Consider the following 26,353-nt stretch of genomic DNA (forward strand, 5'->3'; position numbering starts at 1 on the left):
TTAAGAAAAAAGCTCTTTATTCCACGTCGTCCAATATTTTTACACAAGTAAAATAAAATGCATATCTCTATATACCGCGATCCGGGTGGGAGACAGCGTTCTGGAACAAACGCAGCCCCTGACCCTGTAAACATGATGGGGTGGAGATGGGGTTGGGCTAGAGGGGAGGCGTCCATCAGGGAGGGCCTGGCCTGCCCCATGGGGCCCATCCCCAGGCGCTGGCTGGCGGCATGGAGGGAGACCCCATATGTACACACACCTGGCTGCTGAGAGGCTCTGGTGGCTGATGGCTGATCAGCAGGGCCCAAGTACTGTCCATAGCACCAGGGCAAGGCCCAGGGGCACAAGGCTGCAGGCCAGGGCTGGCAGGGTGCCCGAGGCCTCTGCATCAGCTGCCCCGCTGCCTCCACTGCCCGCCTGGCCCAGGCGGCACTGGCTGCGGGTGCGGTTCTTTCGGGAACAGCCTGGCCGCCGGCGGGGGCCAGTGGTGGGGAGCCCTGGCGACTGGGAACCCTCAGGGCGCAGTGCAGTCAGTGGAGGCTCTGCAGAGCTAGGCAGGGTCCCAAACGGAGAGTCATTGATGTGCCGTGGGCCCGAGCCATTGCCTGGCGGGCTGTCACCAGGAGGCACACGCCCCTTGAGGGCATTGCCAGCTGAGGCTGGCCTCCCAGGCTCCAGCACCGAGGCCTTGTCTGCTGCATCAGGCTGGCAGCACTTGGGCAGCACCAGCAGCTCCTCATCGGTGGCCCCACTGGTCCGGATGGGATGGAAGGGCCCAGTGGTCAGGGCACAGCCCTCCAGGTCAGTGGAGGCTAGTCGCTTAAGGTCACGGCCAGCCAGGAGCAGAGGAAAGCTGCATGGCACCTCCGAGGAGGAACCTCGGAACTTCTGCAGCCAGGCCCAGAGTGGGCGTGCCCGGCAATCACACACCCAGGGGTTATCGTTGAGCCGAAGGTACTGCAGGGCACGCAGGGGTGCCAGGGCCTCGGCGGGCAACATGGAGAGGTTGTTGGCAAACAGGTAGAGCGTCATGAGGCGACCAAGGTCATGGAAGGCATGCGGGTGCACGCGGGCCACACGATTCTGGTGCAAGAGGAGCCGGTCCAGGCTGTGCAGGCCCCGGAAGGCGCGCTCAGGCACGCTAGGGATGTGGTTGCCGTGCAGAAAAAGGTGTGTGAGGTTGCCCAGGTCACGGAAGGCGTCGTCAGGCAGCGCTTGTAGCCCATTGTCTTGCAGGTAGAGGTACTGCAGGGCGGCCAGGCCATGGAACAGGCCGGGGCCCAGCTCCTGCAGGCCACAGCGGTCCAGATGCAGTGTGTGCAGGCGGCTCAGGCCATGGAATGTGGTGGGATCCACGGCACGAAGTTGAGCATTGTCGCTGAGGTCCAGCTGCTCCAGGAGGGTCAGGCCAGCAAAGGCAGTGGCGTCAATGTGGGCCAGTGCATTGGAATGCAGCCACAGGATGGTGAGGTTGCGGCAGGCATGGAAGCCAGCAGCCGGAATATGGGAAATGCGGTTGCCGTGCAGGAAGATGCGCTGGCTGGCAGCTGGGATGCCAGTGGGCACAGCCTGCAGGCCCTGCTGGGGGCAGCTCATGGTCACCTTGGGCTCACTGTAGCACACACAGGCACCTGGGCATGGTGCTGCCACCTGCCAGGCCTGCAGCCACAGTACCCATGCCAGCAGCCGGGTTCCTACGGGCAGAGGAAAAAGTGGTTAGCAGGCAGGGGTTCCTGAGAGGTTCAGGGTCATGCTGGAGCCAGGCTCGGCTTGGGACTGGGCCTTGGGAGAGATTGAGGATGAAATGTAGCTGGCAACCCTGGCATTTGTGGGTATTGGGATCCTGCTTCATATGCCAGACAGTGATGCTGAGTTATGACTTGTCCCCAAGCCACACTCTCTGTGTCTGCAGATGCCCCATGCCATCCTACCCATAGCTCACACACGCTAGATGCTATGCCCACCACACACACCCCACAGGGTTAGCCCACAGCCTCCTGGGATGGTTGTTCATACTTGCTGATGCTTTCTGTGGCTTTTTAGTGAAAAGAGAGCCCCCAGTCCTGACTGTGGTCCCCATGGGTCCCAGCGTTATTCCTGCCCCACCCAGCCAGTCCCATCAGCCTGTAGGTCAGGCTGGGAGAGGAGGAGGCCAGCTCTAGGTTAACACTAGTGGGCTGAGCTCCTAGCCTGGGAGGAAGCAGAGCTTGAGGAGGGGAAACCCAAGCAGTTAGCCACAGAGCCCTGGGCAGCTTCTGCAGCAGGCCCTCTTCTCAGGCTGCAGAAGAGGGGGTTGTGGCCCAGACCCCCAAGTCTTTCTTAGGCCCTGGCAACTGGGATTCCAGGGGAATTCCCCCCTGCCCATGCCACAGTGCTTTAATGAAGATACTGTAGCCCCCAGTGGCAGTGGCCCTTGGTGACCCAAAGTGAGTCCTCCCACTAGCATCTCTGCTATCCCAGGAAGGGGTCTGGGGTGCCAGAAGGGCTGGCAGGAGGGAGAAGAGGAGTGCGGGCCTGCCCTGGAAATCCCCAAGCCCAGGCTGCTCCCTCCTCCACACAGCCTCCCTTTTAAGCACTTCCGGACTTGGCTGGAACACCTTCAGCAGCCTCCACCCTGGCCTCATTCTCTGCTTGATCCCCTCCCAGGGGAGGAGTTTTATTTTTCTCAACCAATTCCTGAATAATCCTGGTGCTCTCAACCCTCCCACCCAGGCACTTCCCCAACCAGAACAGGCTCTTGGTGTTGTCTCCCCTAGCCCAGGGGTGCTGCACCCCTCCTAATCACAAGTCAGACACATTTGGGGCCTCACAAGGGCCTCTCAGCACTAGAGGGGCCTAGGGGTGGGGCACCACATGCAGATCTGGCCTCACTGGCAGGGCCACATCCCTAATAGTCAGCTACACTGCCGGTCACCCTCACCATCTGAGCCCCACTCCTGTGGATACTGAAGGTTCTTTCCATCTTCAGGAGTGAGTCTATTAAAATGTGAATCCCCCTGGGAGGGTTATGGCTTATCAGCTAACACTTGAGTTATCAGCTAACACCTTCTTGACAGCTAACACCTTCCTTGGCAGGCAGCTAAGAACAGGATTCTGCAGACAGGAGGCTGGCTAGGTGTTGGAGTTGGAGGGAGGAGAGAGACCATCGGCTACCTTCCCGGACTTAGGACTGCACCTTGTGCCTCCCACCCCATGCTGGGGTCCTCTTCTGTCTGAAGCAGAACAGGCAATTGCCCTAAATCCAGAGCCCTAGTGAGCCAGGCAAGGATAGCTATCACTAGGATGCACCCAGGTCTTGGGAGCCCCTCCCCAGCCCCAGGATGGAGGTCCACATAGTCAGGAGCTCCCAATTCCTGCTCCCCCAGCTGGCCATGTGAGAGAGACACTGGGGCCTGATGTTCTATTTAAACATCTTCTCCTCACTCTTCTTACACCTCCTTGGCAAAGTGCACCTGACCATGCCCCATAGTGTCTCACCTGTGGTCACAGAAAGGCCCTGTGCTCTGAAAACCCTCAGGATCTCAGGAAGACCTGGGCTGGGAGGGGGCCTCACTGCCACGGTGGGCCACATCATCAGCCACACCATGCCACAGACATACTGCTGCCCGGACCTTGTCAGACTGGACCTTGCTGCCAACTGATCCGCATCACCCATCATGCGTGGTAACCAAGCCACCACATTGTGATGGATCCAGGCCACCACTGCACCATGTCCTGTGGCCCCCAGCTTGAGGCCGTGGTCTGAGTTTGGCTGGTGTCACACCCTGGTTGGCTGCAGGACAGCCATGCTGGGAAAGTGGGCAACTGGGGGAGCAGCTGCGTGGTTGTCAGCCCTGCCAGGCAGCAGAGAAACAGCTCCATTCCTGCCGAGACAACTGTCTTTTGGAAACCAACTTCTGAGAGTTGGTGCAGCGGCCGGGGTGGGCTTTCTTCTGCTGCAGCCACAGTAATTGGCTCCAGCCTGGCCCCCCTTGGGCCTGCCCGCTGGTCTCCATAGCAACCCCTCCGCTGAGCAAGCATGAGGGGGCATCTTTTTATGAGATAATCAAACCCAACTTTGCAGCATGGGTTTGTATTCACAGCAGGGGCCGGGAAACACGGAAGAGCCAGCCAGGCAGTGGGAGGGATCCCCTGACCTCACCCCAGGGCAGCCTCGCCTGACCTCTCTCTGCCCTTCATCTTGGCTAGCAGCCTCTGCTCCCAAAAGTCCTCTCCAGCCTATTCATCTGGCCTGTCCCCCTGGCTGGCCACAAGGCCTGGGGTCCCCTCCCTGTCCTGTCCTTGTCCATCTCTCCTTTCTCTCTCTTCAACCTCCCTACTGATTCCCACAAGAGACTCTGTCCTCCTCTTGGAGACCAGCCCAGCTGTCCCTTCCTCCCCTGGGCGGCTACCTGCAACTCTCACCCATTCTCTTTTGGGTCCCAGTTCTCCATCAGCACTCAACGTGAGTGTGATCCAGGCACATGTGGAGAGCAAACTGCCCCAGGTGGCCTCCTGTCACACACAGAAACCGCAAGGAGCACCCTTCAGGCGTGGTCACTCCTGCTTGCCTCGTGAGCTATCCCCAACCCAGTGTCACTCCTGCCATTCCCAGGCCAACTCCTGTCAGAATCACCATGTGGGGGCTAGCAAAGGGCTCCTGCCTTAGCCAGATCTGGCTAGGAGCCAGGGAGGGCATTAGAGCCACACTCAGGAGATGAGGGGGAGGCTAACTGTCCAGAAGGCTCTGCGACTTCCCAGGGGAAAGTGACTGGATACTGACCCAGTCTCCCCCAGGGGCAGCCAGACGGAGCGCGGAATAACCCCTGGGCTATGTGCACTATTCAGCCTGCACCACAAGCTCTTGTGAGCAAAGAGCCCATGTTCATGTTCACTGCAGGAAGGGAAGGAGGAGGGAAAGAGAAGAGGGGAGGAGAGAAAGAGGGGAAGGGAGGAGAGTGGGGGAGGGCAAGGGGGATGGGAAGGGGAAGATGGAGGAAGGAGAGGAGGGGGAAGGAGACAAAGGGGCAGGGGCAGAGGGGATGGGTGAGGGGGACAGAAGGGTGCATGCAGAGGAGGAGGTAGGGGAGACGGACCAGGTGGGCTGAGAGGCTTCTGGGGAGGCACCCAGCAGCCGCAGGAGCCAGTGGGCCTGCGGCTGCTGAGGTCAGCAGCTCACCTCAGCAGCCGTGGAGTGGAGCGGAGCCAAGCAGAGCTGTGATTGCCTTCTCTGGTGTCTTCCCCGACTCACTCTGCTCCTGGACCCCCCGGCCTGGGCTGAGGTGCCATGGGGACGCGGCTGCCTCCACCTGAGGAAGCTGGGCCTATGCAGGGCACCGGCTTTCGTCCATCCATCCAACTCTTCACCCTCAGTGCTCAAGGCCTCCCCCTAAGCAGAAATGCTCACCCTGCACAGATTGTTGGGGGTCCGAGCAGCACGTATAAAAAGACTTTAGCTGGTACTTCAGAAGAATTGCTTTTCTTACCAATCTTACCAGCTTGCGTTACAGGTCAGGATACTGAGGCAGTGAGTGGTTAAAACCTGCTCTGCTCCTGCCCTGCCCCTGACCAGGAGAGAAAGTAGGTGAGGGACAGTGCCACACAAAGGCCTCAAGGAGCATCCAGCCTGAGCATGAAGCTCAGCTCTATGTGGCCTGGGCGAAACAGGGGCACAGATCTCGAGGATGCTGGGGGTGGGGTGCTGGGGACACATGGCTCTCTCCTGGCTGGGAGGGGACACTCCTAGGGAGGCTCTGAGCTGCTGCTCCCCAACATGGAGGCTGGGGCCAGAAGGCTGCAGAGGGCCTGGCACATTGGTCAGTTTAGGATCCTCTCAGATACCAATGATGTCCCTGTGAAGCTGTCACATCACAGACCATAGTTCCAAGGCAGAACAGCTCAGTATACCAAGACCAGAAATAGCTCCGGGCGGGGGTGGAGGGGCTGGTGTCATCCCCACACCACAGAGGGTCAGGGCACCCTCCCTCCCTGTGCCCACTCCCCACTCCTGCCAGCCCCCCACCACTGACTCACCACCCCCCACCAGCCATCTGTCCCCTCGTCCTCAGTCACTTCTCACACATGATACTGCCCTCCACCATCCCAGGGCCCACAATGCCGTGGTGCTTCCTAGGTAAATCCCGGGGACAGGAGGGTGGCAGAAGCTCCTGTGGGGATAACCCACCCCATCAGTGTCTCCTGGGGCTGTGGCCACCAGCCCCTGCTGCCCTTTCCCAAGCCCTTCTGGGCCTTGTTCCTTATTGATCTTGGGTGCAGGGGTGAGGTAGACAGGCCAGGTCGATAAGGGCAAGGTCACCCACCACAGCAGAAGGGCACGGGCCCAGGCTGAGGTGCTTCAGTCCGTCCTGACATGTGCAGTAGGGAAACTGAGGCCCAGTTCAGGCAGAGGTCTGTCTGAGGTCAGCCTGTGACCAGGGCAGAGCTTTCGGAATTGACCCCCTCCCTGTGGGTACTCCCCTGCCCCTCTGGCCACAGGCCTTGCCTCTGCCCGGGCTGCCCCTACCTTGTGATGCTGGGCTTTCTTGAGACAACAGGGCACTGGTGGACCCCGACCTGAGGCTGGGCTCCTCAGCCTGCTGATGTCTCCTCTCCTAAGAGTCAAGTTTGTTGACCCATTGTTTTGTTTATTTGCTTGTTTATCTTTTGAGACAGTGTCTTGCTATGTGGCCCAGGCTTTCTCAGGCTCTCAATCCTCCTGCCTCAACCCCTCAACTGCTAGGGTGGCAGGCATGTGCCATGTGCCACCACAGCCAGCTTACAGACCCATTTTAAAAATTATTATATGTTTGCAGTATATAACAGTTACATTCATTTTGGAAAATTGGTCATATTTTGATCATTTAGGGTTCTCTAACTCCCTGTCTACCTCCCCCATTCCCCTTCCCCTCCTCTCCTACCCTATCTCTAAAAAGTCTGCCTCCCTGTTTTCTACCATCTCTTCATTTTACTCTTTAATTTGTTTATATTTTGGGTTTCTCATATAAGAGAAACTATGTGATATTTAACTTTCTGTGTTTGACTTATTTCACTTAATATTACGGTCTCAGATCCATCCATTTTCCTGCAAATGGCAGGATTTCATTCTTTTTTATGGCTGAATAATAGTCCATTGTGTACATATCCCACATTTTATTTCTCTGTTGATGGGCATCTAAGCTATTTCCAGAGCTTAGCTATTTGTGAATTATGCTTCTATAAACATGGGTACGCATATATCACTATAGTATGATGTTACTGACCCAATTTACAGTTGAGAAAAATGAAGTTTACTGGGTATGGGGCAAGACACTTGTTCACAGCCCCAGGGGTTCTAGGATTCCCACTCCAACTCGACAGCAGCTGGGGTGCTGAAACACCACCACACACCCCTAACTTGAGCTCCACTCTCCCAGGGAAAGCTTTCAGCAAACAGAGCATGCCAAAAGGGTCCATCCAGCCCTTTTCAAGCTAAGGACACCAAAGCTGGCAGGGAAAACCTGGGCTGAAGGTGCATCCACAGAGGGGCACACTGTGATGGGGGGAACCCCCCGCAATATGCTAGGGGTGCTGCCCAGGTACCATGCTGAGTGCTGACCAGAGGCAGTTATTCTGCTTCACAGCAGGTGCATCTAGATGGGAGAGTTACAGGCCACAGAGGCTGGAGCTGGCCCCAGACAGCATGAGGATGTTGCAGAGGACCCTGGGTATGCAGCTGCCAGCTTCAGGGTCCGGGCAGCCCCTCTGGTGGGCAGGATCCTCAGTCTCACACTCAGGCTTCAGGAATTCCTTCCTGGTCAAGGCCAGGATGTCTGCCTGGGGGATCCAGAACCTCATCCTGTCTAGCCACACACTCCCATCTGGTTCCCCCTCCCCACCATCCCATGAGCCCTGCACTAGGGATCCACAGTTTCAGTACCTGAAGGCTGGGTCACACAGCCAGCAGTGCAGGCTGGCTGAATCCAAGGGCTCAGTCAGCCTCTCTTCCTCCACAGCAGGCTGGTACCCTCTCCCCCCTCCCCATTTCATCGGGTGGCCAACAAACACCCGCTGTCTAATTACTTGGAGAATTCTGTTTCCACGACAGCTCATTGTGATCCTGTGGCTAATTCAATCGGGCGTCTAGCCCAGGCTCAAGTCCCCAGGGGAACTAATGAGGAGCCAGCTAGTGGCCCACATATCCCTGCTCAGGGGCCTCAGGAGGGGAACTCCCTGTGTTATGGTGCCTAGGCCCAACACCATACGTCTGGCCTTACTCCACTTGCCCACCTGACCCTGCCCAGGCTCCTGCCTCCTCTTGTGTCCCACACTCATTCTGCAGCTGACATAAAGCTGACCACTATCTCCCTTGGGGCTGGCTGAAGTGCATGCCTGGAGTGCCTAGCACAGTGGTACATAGTAGGGTGTGCGTAATAGGACCACATAGTCGGCACACAATAGGGCAATCAGAATCAGGGAGCACACGACAGGAGTACACATTAACACAATCAGCATGCAAAATAACTGTAAATTCTGGGAATACACGGTAGAAGCACCGATACTTGGGGCTTGGACCTGAGCTAGGTCAGGCCTCCAGTGGCAGTGGAGGGTTATTGTGAAGGGCTACACTGACCTGGGGACTTGGTGGAAGGTCTGTTCTCACTGCAGTGGGAAGAAGTGGTCAGAGACCTCCCCATGTGTTCTTTCACCCTGGGCACTTGTAAAACATGACCAACCAGGCAGGCAGGTGCCTTGGCACAGGTAGAATTTATTCTGTTATGAAAAGACACATGCCGGTCTGGAGGCCTGGTCTGCTTGCCCTCCAGGATCAGCCCATTGTGCTTCTTGTCAGGAAGAGAAAACCCAAATCTGCCCGCCCAACTCCCCGCCCCCAGCCAGCCTAGTACAGTGGAGCCCTCACACACACCCTCCTGGCCGGGTCTGCTCCAGTCTCCCAGAGGCACACCGGCAGCGCACTAGGAAGCCCAGTGAGGACTGGTGGGTGTGCCTGCCAGGTCAGGCAGTGAAGGCCAGTGGAAGCTGGAACATTCAGGGGTTGAGGGATCCGAGAGGGAGCACATGGCCCTCCTCAGCCTGAGACCCTTCCACTGGAGTCACCCTGGGTAAGGCTAGAGCACCAGAGTCCAGGGGCCTAGCGGGAAGTCCTTATCAGACTTGAGGGGCCCTCTTACCTCTTTTTCCACAAGCACTTCACAAACTGCCCAAGAGCTGGCCGCTGCTTTGTAAATAACTATAGACAAGGAGGCACACCTCTGTGTTCACACATTGTCCTCAGATACTTTTGGCAGCATTTGAGTTGTTTTGACACACTGTGTGGCCCACACAGCTGGAGTGATCTAGTGTCCAGCCCTTTACAGAAGCAGTTTGCTGATCTGGTTTATGACTAAGTGCCTGCCATGTGTGAGCGTTGCCACCTTTGCTCTCGTAAGGGCCTATTAGAGGTTACTCGAACGCCCAGTAACAGAATGGAAACCAAGAAACAGGGAAGACTACTCTCCTGCCAAGGGCACATGCTGATTGGGCAGAGAGTAGCAGCCTCTCACCTTGGTGCAGGTGAGCATCTCGTGGGAGTGGGGGTTGAAGGTGTGATAAGTACTGAATACTAACACTGCGCAGGGCTAGAGGAAAATGACTGTTTGGCTAAAGAGGCTGTCAGGAGGCTTGCAATCAAACTTGCATCAAAGAGAACAACTTAAAAATATAAGAGAGGAAAACTGGTTGTAAGGAACTGACTGACAGCCCTCCCTAGGCATCAGGAGAAAATGCTAAGTGATGCAGTCCCTACTTGGGAAGGAAGGATGATGGCACTTCAGGGGAGACAAATCTAAGGGAAGTTGTTTCTGGCCAGGCAGTTCTTAGCTAAACTGGGGGTTTCTGGGGCCATGGCTCCTCCATGCCAATTTAGCCATCCCCAAGGGCCCTGTGGCCCCTTGCTGCTTCGTGCTCCAGAGGCTCTGGCCGGGTCACACCAAGGTGGTTCACTGAGCCACAAGATGTATTCTTGATCTGGGCAAGACCAGGAGGTAGGGGGCATAGGCAGGTCAGCATTGATGTATTTCCCAGGATGTCAAGATTCTAGCCTTGGCTAAAAAGATCTTCACAATTAAGAACAAAGAATGTTAAAGATGAGAAGACTGTCCAAAAAAAGAGAGAAGCAGCCTCTTTACAAACAGGCTGACCTAGAGCACTTTCTGAGGCCTCAGGCTTAGCAGCTTGTGCATTCCTAGGGGAAAGGGGGCTGTGGACACTTTTTCCTTGTCATCACCATCATTACCACCACCACCATCATTGTCACTGCCATCACCATCAACAATCATCACTACCATCATCACGATGACTGTGTTAGTTTTCTGTCACTTTAACAAAATACATGGGCTAATCAACTTTTTTTTTTTTTTCTTTTTTGGTTCTGGGAATTGAACTCACCCCTCATGCCTGCCGGGTAGGTGCTGTGCCGCTGAGCTACATCCCTGGCAGGGCTAATTAACTTCAAGGAGGAAAGATTTACTTTGGCTTATGGTGTCAGAAGCTTCCGTCCCTGATCACTTGGTCCCAATACTCTGGGCCTGTGGTGAGGCAGCACATCATGGCAGGAGAGTGTAGCAGAGGAAGCTGGTCAACTTATGGTAGCCAAGAAGCAAAAAGAGGAAGAGAAGCCAGGTTCCCAATATCCCCTTCAATGACACACCTTTAATGACCTAACTTCCTCCTGATAAGCCCCACCTTCTAAAAATCCTGCCATCTCCCAGTAGTGTCATGAGGCAGGAATCAAGATTTCAACACAAGGGCCTCTAGGGTACATTTAAGATCCAAATTATAGCAATCACTATCACCATCACAAGCATTATTATCATCACCATCATCTTCATTACCACCATTACCATTATCACTATCATCACAGAATGTCCCCATGGCCTGAACCTGACAGTTGACAAGCCCCATCTCTACAGAGCTTCCGTCATCTCCATTCCTCAGACAAGGGCCATGAGGTCACCAGCAGGTGATCAGTAAAGCAAGGGGACAGGGCACACAATCTAAGCCACAGGATCAGCCCACTGCCACTCCACCCTACCCTTGACCAAAGTGACCAGAATAGACTCTGAACCTCAGGGATCACAAGCAGGAAGGGGCAGCCACTCTGGGCTCCAATGCCCAAAGCACTTCATCCTTGGCTTGGACCTCCTTCCCTAGGCTGGCCAAGGTGGGGCCCTGGGAGGGTTCTACAGTCCTGGTCTTTTTTTTTTTTTTGGTACAGGGACTCGAACTCTGGTCCTTGAGCTTGCACAGCAGGCAGCGAAACTACTGAGCTAAATCCCCGGCCCAAGTCCTGGTCTTAAATACAGGTACCTCACTCCCTCTCAGAGTAGCTGGAAAAGCTATTAGTCCCCTCTGAGTCTGTCAATATATCAGCAATGAGAGGTTGTTGATGGGCATCATCAATCTTCCTCAAGATCCTAGGTCTATAGTCTGGAATCTTCACTGAGGCTCCTCCACCTAGGTCTGGACTCTGTAGCCCCACAGGTCAGCCTAGGGCACTTAAGATTGGCACAGCCAGCCTGAAGATTTGACCTTGGTTAGTATCATCTCAGGTATGGAGTCCAGGGAGGTGAGGCACAGTTCCTAGGTGGCATCCTGGAGCCACAAGGACCTCTGCTGCAGCAGTCTGGCCTGACAGCTGACCCTGCTTTATGCAGGGTGCTGCAGGCAGGAGCCTGGCTGTGCCCATGGTGGAGGAGAGTTACACATAGAGGATCACTTCCCTATTGCCTCTACCCATCTCAGCCTCAGCACAGAAAAGAGGCTTGCGGGCCAGGGATTTAGCTCAGTGGTTCCAGTGCCTGCCTTGCAAGCGCAAGGTCCTGAGTTCAATCCCTGGTACCAAAAAAAGAAAAAGAAAAAGAAAAGAGGCTTGCAGACAGGCCTGGAGCCCACTGCAGTCTGCCTTACCTTCTGATACCCCCCTCACTCAGCATTGAGTCACAGCTACTTCTAACACATCTCTGGTGGGTTCCCTCCTCTGCTCACTTACCACACAGTGATCTGTGTTAGAGATATGTGTACATCTCCTTTCTGGGATGATGGTGATATAAAGGACACCCTGCAGGCGTAGGGAGAGGGTGACGGGGTGCTCCCCTGGATATCAACCAGACAAAGTCTCCACCACTGGCATCTGGGTGAATCCAGGGCAGCTCCTGCCTGATGACCTGAAACCTGCCACGTGACAAACCCCATCTCAACAGAGGTTCCAGTCAGCTTCCCTTGTAAAAGTTGCCAGAAAACCAGCAACCACCAGGGTATCTGGAAAAGATGAAACTAAAGGAAGCAGAGATAGTATGGAGAATAGTCAGAAATTAGGAGAAAAGTCCAATTAGTGTCCTCCTAGGGATAGAAGGAGATTTAAAGCAAGAACAGGGTGCTATAATCAAGGAACCATCAGAGAACAAGAAAGAGTGTCTGGATATTGAAAATAGAATTGCTAAAATTAAAAAAAAAAATCAATAGAAGAGTTGGAAAACAAGGTCAAGGAAATCTTCCAGAGAGAAAAACAAGAAGAGAAAGAAAGAAATGAATGAGATTCAGCAGACAAATATAGGTCAAATATCTGTCTTAAGGTAGTTTCACAGAGAAAAAAAGAAATAAAAAGAGGGAAAAAGTTATCAAAGAAATAATACTAGAAAATTTCCTAGAGCTGAGCACCTGGTCCTCCTTTGGGTATTCACAGCACAATTTCAGGCCCCTGGGGATAGAGAATCCTGAAGCTCCAGGAGGAAAAGCTGATCACAGCAAGGCACTGGACTTCTCCATACTGGATGCCAGAGGACAATGAAATGGTAACAGCTTTAAAACTCAGAAGGGACACTCTTTTCAACATGGAATTCTGGACTCAGCCAATCCAGCTTGAACAAACTTGCAAACATGGGGAAACTCATAAAATGATCTTCACTATATATTTCTTAGTTGGGGTTGTACACCAACCAAAGCCAGAGTGTAAACCCCGAGAAGAAAATGTGCATCTCATGAAAGGTGGATGCAACCTTAACATGGTTAAGGGTAGCAGAGGAAGGGCCTAGGCTGAGACATCCTAGAGAAGGAAACGAGAGACCCACTAGAACCTCTGACATGGGAAGGGTAAGCCCACAAGAGGGGATAAGAGGAAAAAAACCTCAACTACATCCCAAGAAAAACAAAGGCTATGCAAGAGAGAAACTAGAGTAGGAGCCTTGGAAATGCAAAGGTAAGACCATTAGCAAAGCAACAGTGCCTGCCTCTAGGGAGAACTAGGGATGGGGTAGAGCCAACCAATTCTGCAGACTAGCCTTCAAGAGCTGGGCATAGGTTTTAACCTTGTGTTAGGTACTGTTGACTAAAATGTTATTGTTTTAAAAAAAACCCCAACAAAACAGCTGCATGTGTGGCACTGAAATCTTAAAAATAGAGATAAATAAGAAGAAAGAAGATGGAGACAAATGTGGGTTAGAAAACAGTTGTTTCCTGAGGTGCAGGAGGAGAAAGCAGAACCGTGAGAGCTGGAAGAGCACTTGTACAAACAGCCTGGAGTTTCTGGCATCTGGCACAGGGACAGGACCTTGCGCACTGCTCTACCAAGGGTGGCCGAGGACACATCTGGGACTCTGAGGACACTGGGTTCTTGGTCAGAGGCTTCTACAATGCAGACACTTGAAGGAGCAGCTTTTGGTCTGAAATTTCTCCTTTGCCCAGCCTGATGCCTGTCTGCATCCACCTGGCCCAGCCCCTATTACTCTAACAAAGCCTTACCCCCAACCCCTCCTCACCCTGGCTGCTCCTGTCCCCCCACCTTCCTGTTTACAGACCTGAACCCCAACCCTGAGCTGGCAAGGGAGGGGCTGAACAGTCAAAGCCCGGCAGGGGCCACCTTGCACAGGGGTGGGGTCTGCAGTCCCTGGAACTCAGCTCTGAGCCTGGCTGGGTATAAACAGGCTTCTTTTTACTTCTATGAGAACCCCAGCAGTCCCTGCAACCGAGCCCACAGCACACAGGCAGGGGCAATGAGAATAAGTAATTGCTCTTTTATTAACAAGTGATAAATTATTCCTATATGATTGTGTGTGATAACTCTTGCTTATTTGAAATCAATTTGGGATGGAAATTGTTGGCGACTTCTCACCTGTGCAGGTGGGAGGCCCAGGCGCCGCTGCCTCCTAGAAAAGGAGGTCAGTGTATTTCAGCTACATCCTGAGGCTGATGTGCTCTGGGTGTTCCCGCAGGCAGCTAAGGGAAGGGGGTAGGCTGCCCTAGGGCTGTGGAGCCCATGGAGGCCAGCTCCTTCAGCCTCATTTTCTTAGCACCTCTGTCTAGGACATAGGATGGGTCAGCTAAGGCTCCCACCAAGGCCTCTTCCACCCTTTCACCTAACTGCAGCTCTGAAAGAGGCCTGGCCCAGCCTATTAGCCCAGGGCACAGACTCCACAGCTGAGGAAGGAACAGGCAGGAAGGGGAGCTGCCAACTCCAAGGGCCCACTAGGGACCACTACAGGCACCAATGCCCATACCTGAGCCCCCAGGGGCCAAGGTACCAGCCCCAGGCCAAGGTGCACTCATCCCTCTCATGTGACCCTGGAGGCTGGGGGCACCTGGATCTTCCACCTCACAGAGAACATACTCCAAGCCCAGCTGGCCCTCTCTGCTCAGGCCACTGTCATTTCTCAAGCCTCCAAAAGCTTTTGTCTTTGTCCTGGTAAGTGACTTAATGATTCCAGAACAGCTTGCCTCCTCATTTCCCCTCCTCTTCCAAACCAGTACAAGAGGGTGCCTAGTGAGCATAGGCCTGGGTGAGACAGGCCTGGTTTCCCTGACTCAGTGCCCTCCGCAGGCTCTCAACCCCCAGGGCCTCAGCCTGCTCAGGGCAGTGCCCCATATCTACCTGGGCCTCAGCAGCACCTCCTCTCATGAGTGTATCTTTAAAATCTTGTAACCCACAGGGTAGCTAGCCAGACATTTCCTCCCAGACCAGGCCTTGGGAAGCCAGGCCAGTGAGGCGAGGTCCCTAGGCCCAGCTAAGGTACTGCCAGTGCCTCTTGGGCCCGGGTCTCTCTGAGAAATGAGAGGGCTGGGTCCAGGTGAGGCATACTGTGGATCTGATCCCAGGGTCCCCACCGCCCATCCACTACCAGAGTACCCATGCTACCCCACTGCTCTATGGAAGCAGGACTATGGCTAATTATTGGCATACAGCAGGTGCTCTACAAATGCAATAAATATCCACCACTATGGGCAAGTGGCAAGCTTTGTGCAGCTGAGAAGACGGTACTCCCCGAGGACATCCAGCCCCGGGAGGGCCTAGCCCACCAGCCACAGGGCACCGATATTCTCCATGGGAGTGAGACTAAAGTACCCCAGTGTTGAGGACAGATTCTCTGAGGGCACCATGAGGAGCTCCACTTCTGTTATGGCTGAGTGCCCCCACCCCCCCAAATCCATATGCTGAAGCCCTAACCCTCAATGTGGTAACACTTGAAGGTAGGGCCTTGCGAAGCAATTAGGGTTAGATGAAGTCATGATGTGGGGACTTCATAAAGGAATTAGGAGAGGAAGAGATCCCGGAGAGGCCACCTCCCCAGTCCTCTATCTGTGGACACAGATAGGAAGCCACCTGTAGGCCAGGAAGAGTCCTTTGCCAAAATCTGACTGTGGCGGCACCCTGAGAAAATAAATTCCTGTTATTTAAGACACCCATTCCATGGTATTTTGTTATGCCAGCCAGAGTAGTCTAATACAACCTCTTTCTTAAAATTTTAGTGTATTTCTCCAGATTGTGCGCCATGAACATGAACATAAAATCAAGAGCATTTTTGGCTTTTTCTGTCAAATCTCATGTACTGACACTAGGCCAGGTGGGAAGGTAGGTGAGCCCTGATCCCTGTGCCTTTGGGTGGGTCTCTGCACACTAGGTCAAGCCCCATAGGGAAGGGAAGCCCCGGGCAGGTCAGGATGTAGGGCTGTAGGTCTGCAGGGCCAACCTCCCAGAGCTCATTTCCTCACCTGGAAAGTGGAGATCACAAGACCTACCTCACAGACCAGGTACATGGGAAATGTCCAGCGTACCCACCCAGGACTAGGTAGCCTGAACCTGGGCCTCTCCCTAGAGCTCATGTTTCCCCCAGGATCAACCACTGTACCCAAACTACAGAGGAGAAAGCCCAGCCACAAGGTCAAGTTGGAGCTGGGAAAGGGATTGCTGGCATCCAACCCAGTCCTGACCAGGTTTTGAGGTTCTGGCCTCATCTCCCGTAGGCCTCTGCTCAGGCAGTTCCCCTTCTGGAAGGTCTGCCCTATTTCCACACACACTCCCTCAGGTAGGCTTTTCTCCTTCCATCCCAACTCCTTCCTCACCTGCACTATGGCCTTGCTCTAGGAGCCCATCCTTAGACCCGAAGGGGCTGCCATGGGACCCCCGCCAGGTTCACTGCCCACAAGCTCCAGCTCATGGGGCACTTGGGTGGAGGGAGACATCAGTTGGGCTGAGATGAATGCCAGGCTAGGGCAGGTCCTCACCAGGTCGTGGGCTGGGGCTGCCTCGTGCAAGGGGAATAGAATACAATGGACATGGTGTCCACTACCTGGCAAGAAAGGAGCCACTGGGGCTGCAGCCTCCTCCTCTCTAATTCCAAGGTAGAGTAACTGCTGCTACCCCCAGGGCACTTGGCACAACTGAGGCCTAGAGCCAGTGTGATGTGGCCTAGGGGAAGGGGGCTCCCTTGGGATTCCGGCTCCCAGAGCTCCCAGACTGCAAGGGACAGAAACGACCCTCGAGGAGGTATCTGGGTGGCTTCCTGTGGAGAGACAGAGGTGTTTCTGCCATGTGCCAAAGCCGGGGGTCAAGGTGCATCCTCTCATGGCCAGGGAGGCAGAGGTACCTCAAAGGTTTATGCCACTGCCCCTGGGCTCCCTGGCTGTGACAGAGGCCAGCGGGGAGGACAGGAATGGAGCAGACCACAGTGCTGGGGAGGACTCTGAAGAGACTTATGCCCCATCCCCGCCCACCTGCCTCAGGCCACCTCAGGAACCAGGCTTTGGCTCAGCAGCACGTGAAAAATGGAGTCCATTAGGGCCACCATCTGTCTCAGCCATGAGGGGTGCTCTCCGTGACATCCGGGAGGTACGTAGATGGAATATCTTTACGGGGAGAGGTTTTCTTTTGCCAATTTTCGAACAGGAAGCCAGACACTTGTCACACCTGTCCCTGTGTCAGCCTCTGCCTGACATAAATTGGGGCCAAGGCAGGGAGATGAAAGACTGCTTGGACACGGCCCAGTGTGCAGGGGCCACGTGTCAGCCCGAGTCGTACAGAGCTGCAGGCGGTCCTCCCACTGGGGCAGGAGGTGGGGGCCAGTTCTTCATCTGTCTCCCTTCACCCTCCCCTTCCACCCCAGGCCAGCTGGGAGCCCCCTCTGGTGCTCCACCTGCCTCTCATGGAGTAGGGCTGTCCCTCAGCCTGCAGATCTATGCGCTGGGGACTCCAGCAGTCACCCCCCACACCATCTTTGGCCAGCTAGCCCCAGCAGCTGCGCTTTGAGACCTGGTAGGAACTGTGTGTGGAAGGACAGGCCTTGGGGTCCATACCATCCCTCTCTTTTGGGACCCACAATAGTACTGCTCTGTCCTGGAGGCATTGTGAACTTGGGCGCATCTCCTTGCAACTTGGGAGACCTCAGGGGCAGGATGTATTACCAGATTAGATTAGGGTCCCTGCTGCCCAGCACAGGGCTGGCCTGGCACAGGGGCTGGGAAGAATTTGCAATGAGAACAGAGGCAGAAGCCAATGAAGCTGAGGACTTCCCACAGCAGAAGCTCGCCAAGGGATGGGAGAACGGTTCTCCCCAGCGGACACTGTGGGCCACATTCAGGGACCACACCCCCCACAGCCCCTGCCATGAGGACCAAAGTCTTGTCACTTCCTCAGATGGTCCTGTGGGGGCTTGTCTGCAGGCCCCTCATGAGGACCTGAGAGGCCAGTCCTTTCCAGATCTCAAGTGCCCACCTCCCATGCCTCATCCCTCATAGACCCTAGGGAGTACTGGGGTGTGGGCCAGGGTGTGACTAGCAACTCTGTGCTCTCTGAGGAGGGGGGCTGGATGCTTACAGAGACCTGGGAGTCCTCATCCAGGGTGGATGAGAGAATCAAAGAATCACGAGTATGTGGGAGGGACTCAGAAGGGCTCAGTAAAGGGAGAGCAGGAGGGCTGACTCCCAGACTCTTGGCTGGACTGGATGTGGTGGGGAGGCAGGTGGGGCCAAGAGAGCAGGGTGCAGCACATCCTAGGTGACCTTAGCCAGTCCCGCAGCCCTCCTTTGACTGTTACCTTGGTGGCTGTCCAGGGATCAGGGTACTCAGCTCCCAGAGGCAAAGTACCCCAATCCCTACTGAATGGCCTTTCTCTGGAATTCTGCTTCCAGCCACATTTTCGGGGGATGGAAAGTGCTTCTGGGGTGGAGCCCACACCCAAAGGGCAGGTGACCCAGTCACTATGTAGGAACACAGGCAGCCTTCCCACCCTGCCCTCCTGACACTACAGCCAGCTCCAAGTGAATGATAGGATAGAAGTCTCCAAACAGAAAAGGCAGGGGGCCTCAAATCCCCTTTTATATCAGAGAGGAGTTCCTAGGGCCAGGTTCCTGTCCAGGGGCCCCTAATGGGTCTCAGGATCCTCACTGAGAAGTAGAAATTCCTGACCTAGACCCCAGCCTCCCTTCTGGACTCCCCAGCTGCTGGAGCCTGCACCCCTTATCCTGTCCCACCACAGCCTCCAGGCCCTCGATAGGCACCCTACAGCATGAGCCTGTGCATCCTCTAGTCAGGCTGGCAGACAAGGACCCTACTGGCAGTAGGACCAATGGATGAGAGGCAACCCCAGATAGGGACCCCTCCTCTGGGCCTCCACACTCAGCAGAGGCTTCTGCTCCAAGGATCTTGTCAGGACTCACATGCCTGTCCCCACTGCAGGCCTGGGTCCTGCCTGGATTTCCCTAGGGCAGGGCAGGTGGGAAGGACATGGGAGTCTGAGAAGCCCCTGGGAGGTAGTGACCTCAGGGCCCTAAAGCTTCATTGGCAGCCTCAATTTCCACAGCCAGTTCCCAAGTTCAGGGTATGAAATGTGAGAGGGTCCTAGTTTGTATGGGAAGGGGCTTCAGGAGCTGGGACACCCACCTCCTCCACCACTATCTTTACACTGGACACATGCAGACAGGGAGGCTCAGAGGAACAGCCACCTGCTTGTCGGCTCTGGACACCCCCCCCCCTCCAATGCTGCTGCAGCTGTCTTGGCCAACTAGTCTATACCTGAGGGCCTCAGCTCTGGCATCTCCCAGAGCCTGCCCAGGGGCTGGCTGGCACCTGAGGCACTGCTCGTACTGGTGAGAATGCTCTTGGTCACTGACACCCGGCAGCCTCCTAAAGCCCTCCCTCCAGAGGGCAGAGCTGGTAATGGCTGCCCCACCATTCACAGCTCCGGTGCCCTCATATCAGGCCTGAGTTGTTCCAGGGACTTGGATGAGGGAGGAGGCACTGAGATCTGGGGGACCACAGAGTCCCCAGTGATGGGCGGCAGAGAAGGTGCCTACATGAGAACCTCTGGCCAGGCGTGAGAACCAAGCACCAGAGGTTTTCCCTAGGGGCAGCTGTGGCAGAGATCAGGCAGCAGAGGCAAGCACAGTCAGGAAAGCCCCTTGGGCCCTTGGAGGAGGAGGTGGTAAGTAAGGAGGTGGGGTGTCAAGGTGTTGGTAGTCAAGGGTCTGGGAGGGGCTGGATCAGAGGCCCCTGTGGTGAAGGATAAAAGGGGATGGACAGCAATAGGGTCAGCCATACTGCATAAGCTGATCCTGCAGCTGCCCCAGGAAATCCAGGTGGGACCCAGGCTGGCATTGGGGATCGGCATGTGGGCTCTCCTAGGATCCTGAGCCATAGGGCCACGGAGGAGGAGCTCCTGTCTGGGACACTGGATGTTGGACTTGTCTTTGAGGATGGGCAGAGGGGAGTGCTGGCATCCTGGGCTTGGATGCCAGGTACAAAGGATACAATCCTATCAGATGGGCTGAATTAGGTACCTGGCACACCCAATGGAGTACAGCTGTGCGTGCAGGTGATGTGCAGCTGCTGGGGGGAGCAGCCTAGGGAGCCTAGGACCCCTGCTCAGTTACACAATCCCTGCATATAGGAGGGAAGTAGCCATCACGGACCAACCACCTGGACCAGGCTGAGTTGGATGTGGCAAGAGGGAGGAGTGGGGCCCAAGTACCTGTGGGGGCTGCTGACTGCCAGCGGCCTAAGTCCTTCTCTGCCTCTCACCCCTGCCTGTTGTCTTTCGAGCTTTACTAAGCATCTAGAACATGCAGAGTGTCTTCCTGGACTGTCACGGGTACCACAAGCCAGCCTCATTCTGGCCCTGAACACAGCACCCCCCCTCCTCCGCCAGCTCTCCCAAGCCCTACACTCGACATACCGAGGACTCAGAGTGTTTTCCCACCCACAAGGGCACTGAGCTGGGAATACCACTCTGGTCAACAGCTATGGATCACAGATGAGGCCTCCAGTGACCAGGAAAGGGCAGTGCTGCCCGAGGTCACATGGCAAGCCAGCACTGCATGAGTTGATCCTATGGTCACCCAAACTTGGGAGAAGGGGACTTCTGCAAGACTCCCTGAGCTGACCCCATCTGGGCCCTGGAAGGAGGGCAAATAAAGGCAACTTTTTAACAAGGTCACAATAGCTAGGACAAATTGAGGACATAGTGTTGGGGACCCAGGCAAGCAGGGGGCAATCTGAGAGGGCTCCTGGGAAGTGGTGAGGACCCTGGAGCCCCACCTTCGCTTGAGTCCCTGGGCATTACAGCCTGCTCAACCCCACACCCTTCCTCGACGGGCCCCTCGCCCAGCTTCAGCCTTGGCCTGACATTTCCCGTGACATTTGCTGCAAAGAAATAGAGTCATAAATCCAAAGGTTAAATTTGCACATTGCTATGCACTGCCGGGAGCAGCCGTGGTCCCTCCACCCACCAGGTGGCCCATGGGTACAGATTTGTGTGGGACAACCCACCCATCTCAGGTCCCTTTCTGGGCACCCAAAGTCTCTCCTGCCTTCAAGGGATACCAGTCATCATCTCCCCAAAAAGGTTCCTAGGGATCCCAGGCCCTAAAGGGAGAAGCATAGGCGTGCCTGTCAGAGAATGCTGCCTACTCCACTCTAAAACCAAGGGCCCAAGTTGCCCTCAGTAAGGAAGCTCCACCAGCACCATTTAACCCAGCCAGTCCTAAATTTGGCCATAAAACCCACACTTGACATCCACCAACATTCCTCAAAACTTTCATTTTAGGGAGCATGATCTGTGATGGCCAGTTCAGAATGCTAAGGTACTGACCAGACAGCCAAAGAGCACCCCTGGGCATGAGGCAGACTGCTCTGAGAAAAGCTGGGTCAGCTCCTGACCCCTCTACATCCTAGATGAGACCAGCTCCATATGCCAGGGTACTGAATGGGGCTCATACCCTGCAAGCCACCCCCCCCCCCGGCAGATATAGGGACCCTTGTTTCTGCTCATTCAGCCAAGGCCACTTTGGAAAGTGTGCCAACAGCCCCTGCCTCTTGGCTCCACCCTGTGGGTCCGGCTGCCTTGGAGAGGGTCATTGGAGCCTTCGGTCGCCCCTTCAGATAGAATACAGCTATAGGACAATGCCATCATCCCCCCACATCCTCCCACAGCAGGGCAAGGCAGTGAGGAAGTGCTGAGTTGGGAAGACCATCAGGACATACCAGGCAAGGCTGGAGGCTGTGTGAAAGGTGCTGAAGAGAGGTGGCCCTGCAGTGCTGGCTGCACAGATGGCCATTCTCAGAGCTAGAATCCTGGTCAGTGCCGGAAGCAGGCTCCACTCACTATGTTCACCCACCTGATGTTTCTAAAAGGGCTCAGAGGGGCTGGCAGGGGGACAGAAATTAGGCCTGGTCTCGGAAGATGCCCAAGTGTCGGGGGAGGGACATGTGGCCAGTCCCCAGGCCTCGTAGTTGCCTCCACTAAGAACCCGCAGGGGTGGGTTTGTGAGAAGCTCTATCTCCCAGAGTCCAGCCACACAGCTTGGAGGGGAGGGGGGAAGCAAGAGGCCAAGGCAGGTTTGGATAAATAAATTATGGTGCATTCTCAGGAAGGGATTCCACACACATCAGTAAAGCATGATGCACAAGAATAGTTCCTGACGTGCAAAATGTTTAAAATACAGTGACAAAAGAAGAAACTGCAGCACCAAACACCCGGCACAGTGGGACCCAGCCAGGCCCACGCGCTCCAGAGATGGTGCAGGGAGATGATGGGGGTGAGACTGTGCGCTCACCACCCTGGCTGGGCTTCCACTGGTGGCATTTAACCCTGGAAACCAAGAATCAAGGATCAGCCCCCTTCATTGGCCCAGCTCAGAAAAGGTTCTGCAGGCTGGGAATGAAAGGGTGAAGGAAGGGACAGTGGTGAGCAAACAGCATTTGGGCATGTGGCAGGCTCTGGTGACCTTGGTTGGGGGATGCGCACGCACACGCGCGCGCGCGCACACACACACACACACACCTTGGCTGGGCCATTGGGCAAAGACACTGAGGGATACAGTCTTGGGGGTCCAGGCCCTGGATGGCTACAGAAGCCTGGGCAGCCCTGCCTAAGGTCAGAGTCAGGTATCACCAAACTGGGTGGGAGGCAGCATGAACTTCACTGAGCAGGCACAGCCAAGTGCCAGGAATCCTTAGTAATCCAGGTCCAGGACAGGGCTGGGGTGGGGATATTGGATCATATACTCCCTCCATCTCTCTCCCTCTCCCTCTCTCTCTCTCTCTCTCTCTCACACACACACACACACACACACTCACTTGCGTGCACATACATACTCATTCAACTCCTTCCTTCTCCTGACCCCTTTCTTGGATGCTCTGAGGAGCTCTGGGGAGACTTTCCGGGCCACAAGCCCAGGACCACAGGAGGGCTCCCCCTGCCTCCTCTCCTGTCCAGGCCTCACCAGCTGGGCCCCTCCTGGTGCAGTCCTGGCTGCCTCAGCCATCCACGCTACAAGGCCTAGAACACAAGCCTGGGACAGGGAGTAAGGTGGGGACTGGGCTGTCCATAGACAGCAAAGGGAGGATGAGGCCAGGACCTGGATGGCACAGGGGAGACACAGCTCCACAAGCCCTATCCCTCACAGACATCTGGTTACTTGCAACAAACAACAGCAACAAACCACAGACCCTTCCATAGGCCGAATGCTGGCCTCCAGCCTCTCAGGACAGCAAGACTTTTCCCTACCTTCCAGAGCCCCAGCCCAGCCTCAAAAAAGCCTCAGTTTTCCTGTTTGTTGATTCCCACTGGACCAGACTCCCCCTGGGCTCTCTCCCTTGTCTCTCATGGTGGGACTACAAGAAGAGGGGGCCAGGAAGGATCCCCAGCGTAGGAAAACCAGGGGCCAGGGTTCTGTAGGCCCCTGCCTCTGCCACAGCTGGGCAGTACATTCTTTCCCTCCCCGCCCACCACCTCCCCTGTGACCCCCACTCACCTGCAGCCTCTGTGGGATTTTATTGCCCCATCTGTGAATGGGGAGGAGGAAGAGACCCAGTTGGTGGTGCTGGGGTCCCAGGAGGTTCCCTGCTAACTGAAGAGAGGTATTTTGGGCATTTTGAAAGCAGAAGCATCAGGGTCAAATCTCCTTGGGAAAAGTGGGCCAACCCCACTGGAGGTCGGCCTTTGATATGCCTAACAACCTCAGATTATTGGCCCAAGTCACAGGTGAAGAAGACCGAGGCATAGAGGCACACTGCCAATGGGTGCTTGAGCCTGGACTCAAATCCAGGTCATGCCATACCCAGGCCTGGTGAGCTCCCCTCTGCTAGGAGTCTGGGTGCTGAACACCACCCAGCCAAGACTGTGGCATGGGAGCATACTTCTTTCTCACTTCTGCGGGAGAAGCATGGGGACAGTGTCCACTTTGCAGATGGGAAGACTGAGGTTTAGTAAATGGGAGTGGCCACCCCTGCTGCCCACCCCTCTTTTAGCATGTTCACCTCCACACAACCTACAGGATGACATACTTGTCCTCATTCTATGGATGGGGACACTAGAGATAGCCATGGATGGGGCCCTGCCTCTGAGCCCCTGCTCAGAGTCCTCCTCACCAGTGTTACTGGGTCACCAGCACTTTTACCAATCCCCCAGCACCCCACACAACATATGAGGCAGGTGAGACCACCATGGACCCCCTCACCAGAAGGTCTGCATCACAGAGAAACTGAGGCCTGTATGAAGTCATGTTAGGTCAGCTGCCCTGGTTAGCTGAGCTGCAGAGGCAGCTGAGTGTGCCCAGGGTCTGGCCTGACTGTCATGATTTTGACCTGAGGATGTGAGATGGGTCTTCTCTGACCAGGTAAATTCCAAGCCACCCATGGGGTCCAGCACTGGTGGTTGGGGGAGTAGCTAGGAGACCCTGTAGCTCATAGCCTGGGGTGGGGGCCCAGAACAAGCCCCCCAACACATGTTCCAAGGGCCTATGCTCCAGATTTGGCTATAGGCCTCCTGCGCACACAAGGGGCACCCACACCAAGAGGAAGAGTGACACATGCTAATGTGCTCACTGGGACACATGGTCATGCACCCAGACACACACGTGCAGTCACATATCTTATTACACAAGCACACACTGACCCAAAAGAGTGTAAAGGGGAGACTCCCAGGACAGACAGAGGTGGGGACAAGGGTCTTGCCCCTCTATCTGTGGGGCTCAGCTGCCCAGAGCCTTCCCTCACTAAACATGAGCATGCAGTGTGGGAGCAGTTCCCACTACAGGGCCCAAGCATGTGGCAAGCATGGAGATCACAGCAGGCATGCTATGTGAATGCGTGTGTCTGTAGGTGTGCAGATGGGGGCGAGAACATGGATGTGCACCCTCAGAGTCCATGTGTGTTCCTCTAGTGTTGTGCATGTGCACACTGGGGCAGCCTTGGCAGGCATGTGCACACGAGGTGTGCAAGTGTGCAGCCCACGTTGACACGTGCACGTGCAAGGAAACGTGTGTACAGCCTGCGGCATCGTGGACATCACTAGGGCAGCTGGGGTGGGCATCCTCCCTGTCCCATGCCCACCCCAGATCCTCCAGGCACGCATGCCCAGCCCACACAAAGCCCACCCTCGCTTGGCCCCACTGCAGGGACCTGGCACCAGTGGGGGAAGGGGTCCTACAGAGCTGTCAGGGAGCGGGTGCTGCAAGCCCCAACGCCCCTCATACCTCTCCAACCCCCTCATACCTCTCCAAGAAGCCCCACAGGGGCTCGGGTTGCAGGTGGGGGCAGGGGGCGTTGCTGTTGCCTTTCACCGCGATAGGGGTGCCCTAGGGGGCACCGCTGGGATTGCCTTGTCCCCCACGCCCTCTACAGCTGCCAACGCCCCCAAGCATGCTATTAGGCCTGACCCCAGAGGAAAGGGAGGTTCAGGGCCGAGTCCGCGGGGCTGGGGAGATGCCTGCATCTCCACTCTGTACCCACGTTTCGCAAACCCCGCTCATTAACCCCTTCACGGCCCTGGCGCTCCGAGGCCGGACCCCGCCCTTCCAGCCCACAGTCCCAACCCCGCACCTGGCCCTGCATCTGGGACCCCCGACCCGCTGCTCCCGGCCCCGCCGTCGCCAACTTTCCCGGAAAGCGGCAACTTTTCCTGCTGCCGCCGGCTCCGCCCTCCCGGGGCCGGGGCGCCTGCGGCCCCAGCCCGGCGCGGCACTGCGGTGCCCTCCCTGCGCCCGCCCGGCGACCCTGCTTGGGGACCCGGGACCGGCCCTGCTCCTCCGGGGAAGGGTCGAGCCGTCCTCCTTCAGGCTTCCCACTTCCAGCCCGGCTCGGGCGCCGCGCGGACACTCACCTCTGGCGGACACCTTCTTCATCTTAGGGGTCGGGCGGGGCGCGTCGGGGACTGAGAGTCGATTCGGGGCTGGCGCCCGTCTCCCCGCGGCCGGGTCCGCATCCAGGCGCCGCCGCTCCGGCCCGGTCCCGGCCCGGCCGCGGGACGAGGCTGGGCGCGCTGCGCTCCGCCGGCGGGGGCTGGGCTCGCGGGCCGCGGGAGCGCAGGGCGAGGGCGGCGGCGCGGACTGGCGGGGCGCTCACGGCGCGGGCCGGGAGCGGATGAATGTTTTATGGGATCATGTGGTTTGATGCGAGAGGAATCCGCCCGGTCCCCCCCACCGGCTGGGGCGAGGCGGGGCCGGGGCGGGGCTTGGCGGCTGGAGGGGCGCTCACCTGGGCGCGGGCCGCGCGGGGCGGAGGGCAAACCCGGGTGGGGGTGGGGGGCGCCTCGGGCCGGGGGGCGCGGGCCGGGAGCAGGAGGCGCTCAGCCGG

At 56.2% G+C, this 26,353-nt stretch overlaps 1 protein-coding gene across 1 annotated transcript; it reads right to left on the reverse strand.

The window, feature by feature from the left end:
* Rtn4r (reticulon 4 receptor) lies at nt 1–26,086 on the reverse strand. The gene is made up of 2 exons (XM_004844056.4): nt 25,881–26,086; nt 1–1,694 (listed from the first exon to the last, which is right to left on the reverse strand). The coding sequence occupies exons 1-2, from the start codon at nt 25,900–25,902 to the stop codon at nt 295–297; spliced, it is 1,422 nt and encodes a 473-aa protein (XP_004844113.3). The 5' UTR covers nt 25,903–26,086; the 3' UTR covers nt 1–294.
* Nucleotides 26,087–26,353: the final 267 nt, after the last annotated feature.

This window comes from Heterocephalus glaber, unplaced genomic scaffold (genome assembly GCF_053883595.1).
Source record: "Heterocephalus glaber isolate CG9 unplaced genomic scaffold, H.glaber_assembly_v1.0 deba00001687, whole genome shotgun sequence".
Lineage (NCBI taxonomy): Eukaryota > Metazoa > Chordata > Mammalia > Rodentia > Bathyergidae > Heterocephalus > Heterocephalus glaber.

Coding starts and splice junctions, on each gene's coding strand:
- Rtn4r (XM_004844056.4), bottom strand. CDS start 25,902: ATGAAGAAGGTGTCCGCCAGAG. Junction 1,695..25,880: donor GAAGAAGGTGTCCGCCAGAG/GTGAGTGTCCGC, acceptor CTCTGCCCGTAG/GAACCCGGCTGCTGGCATGG.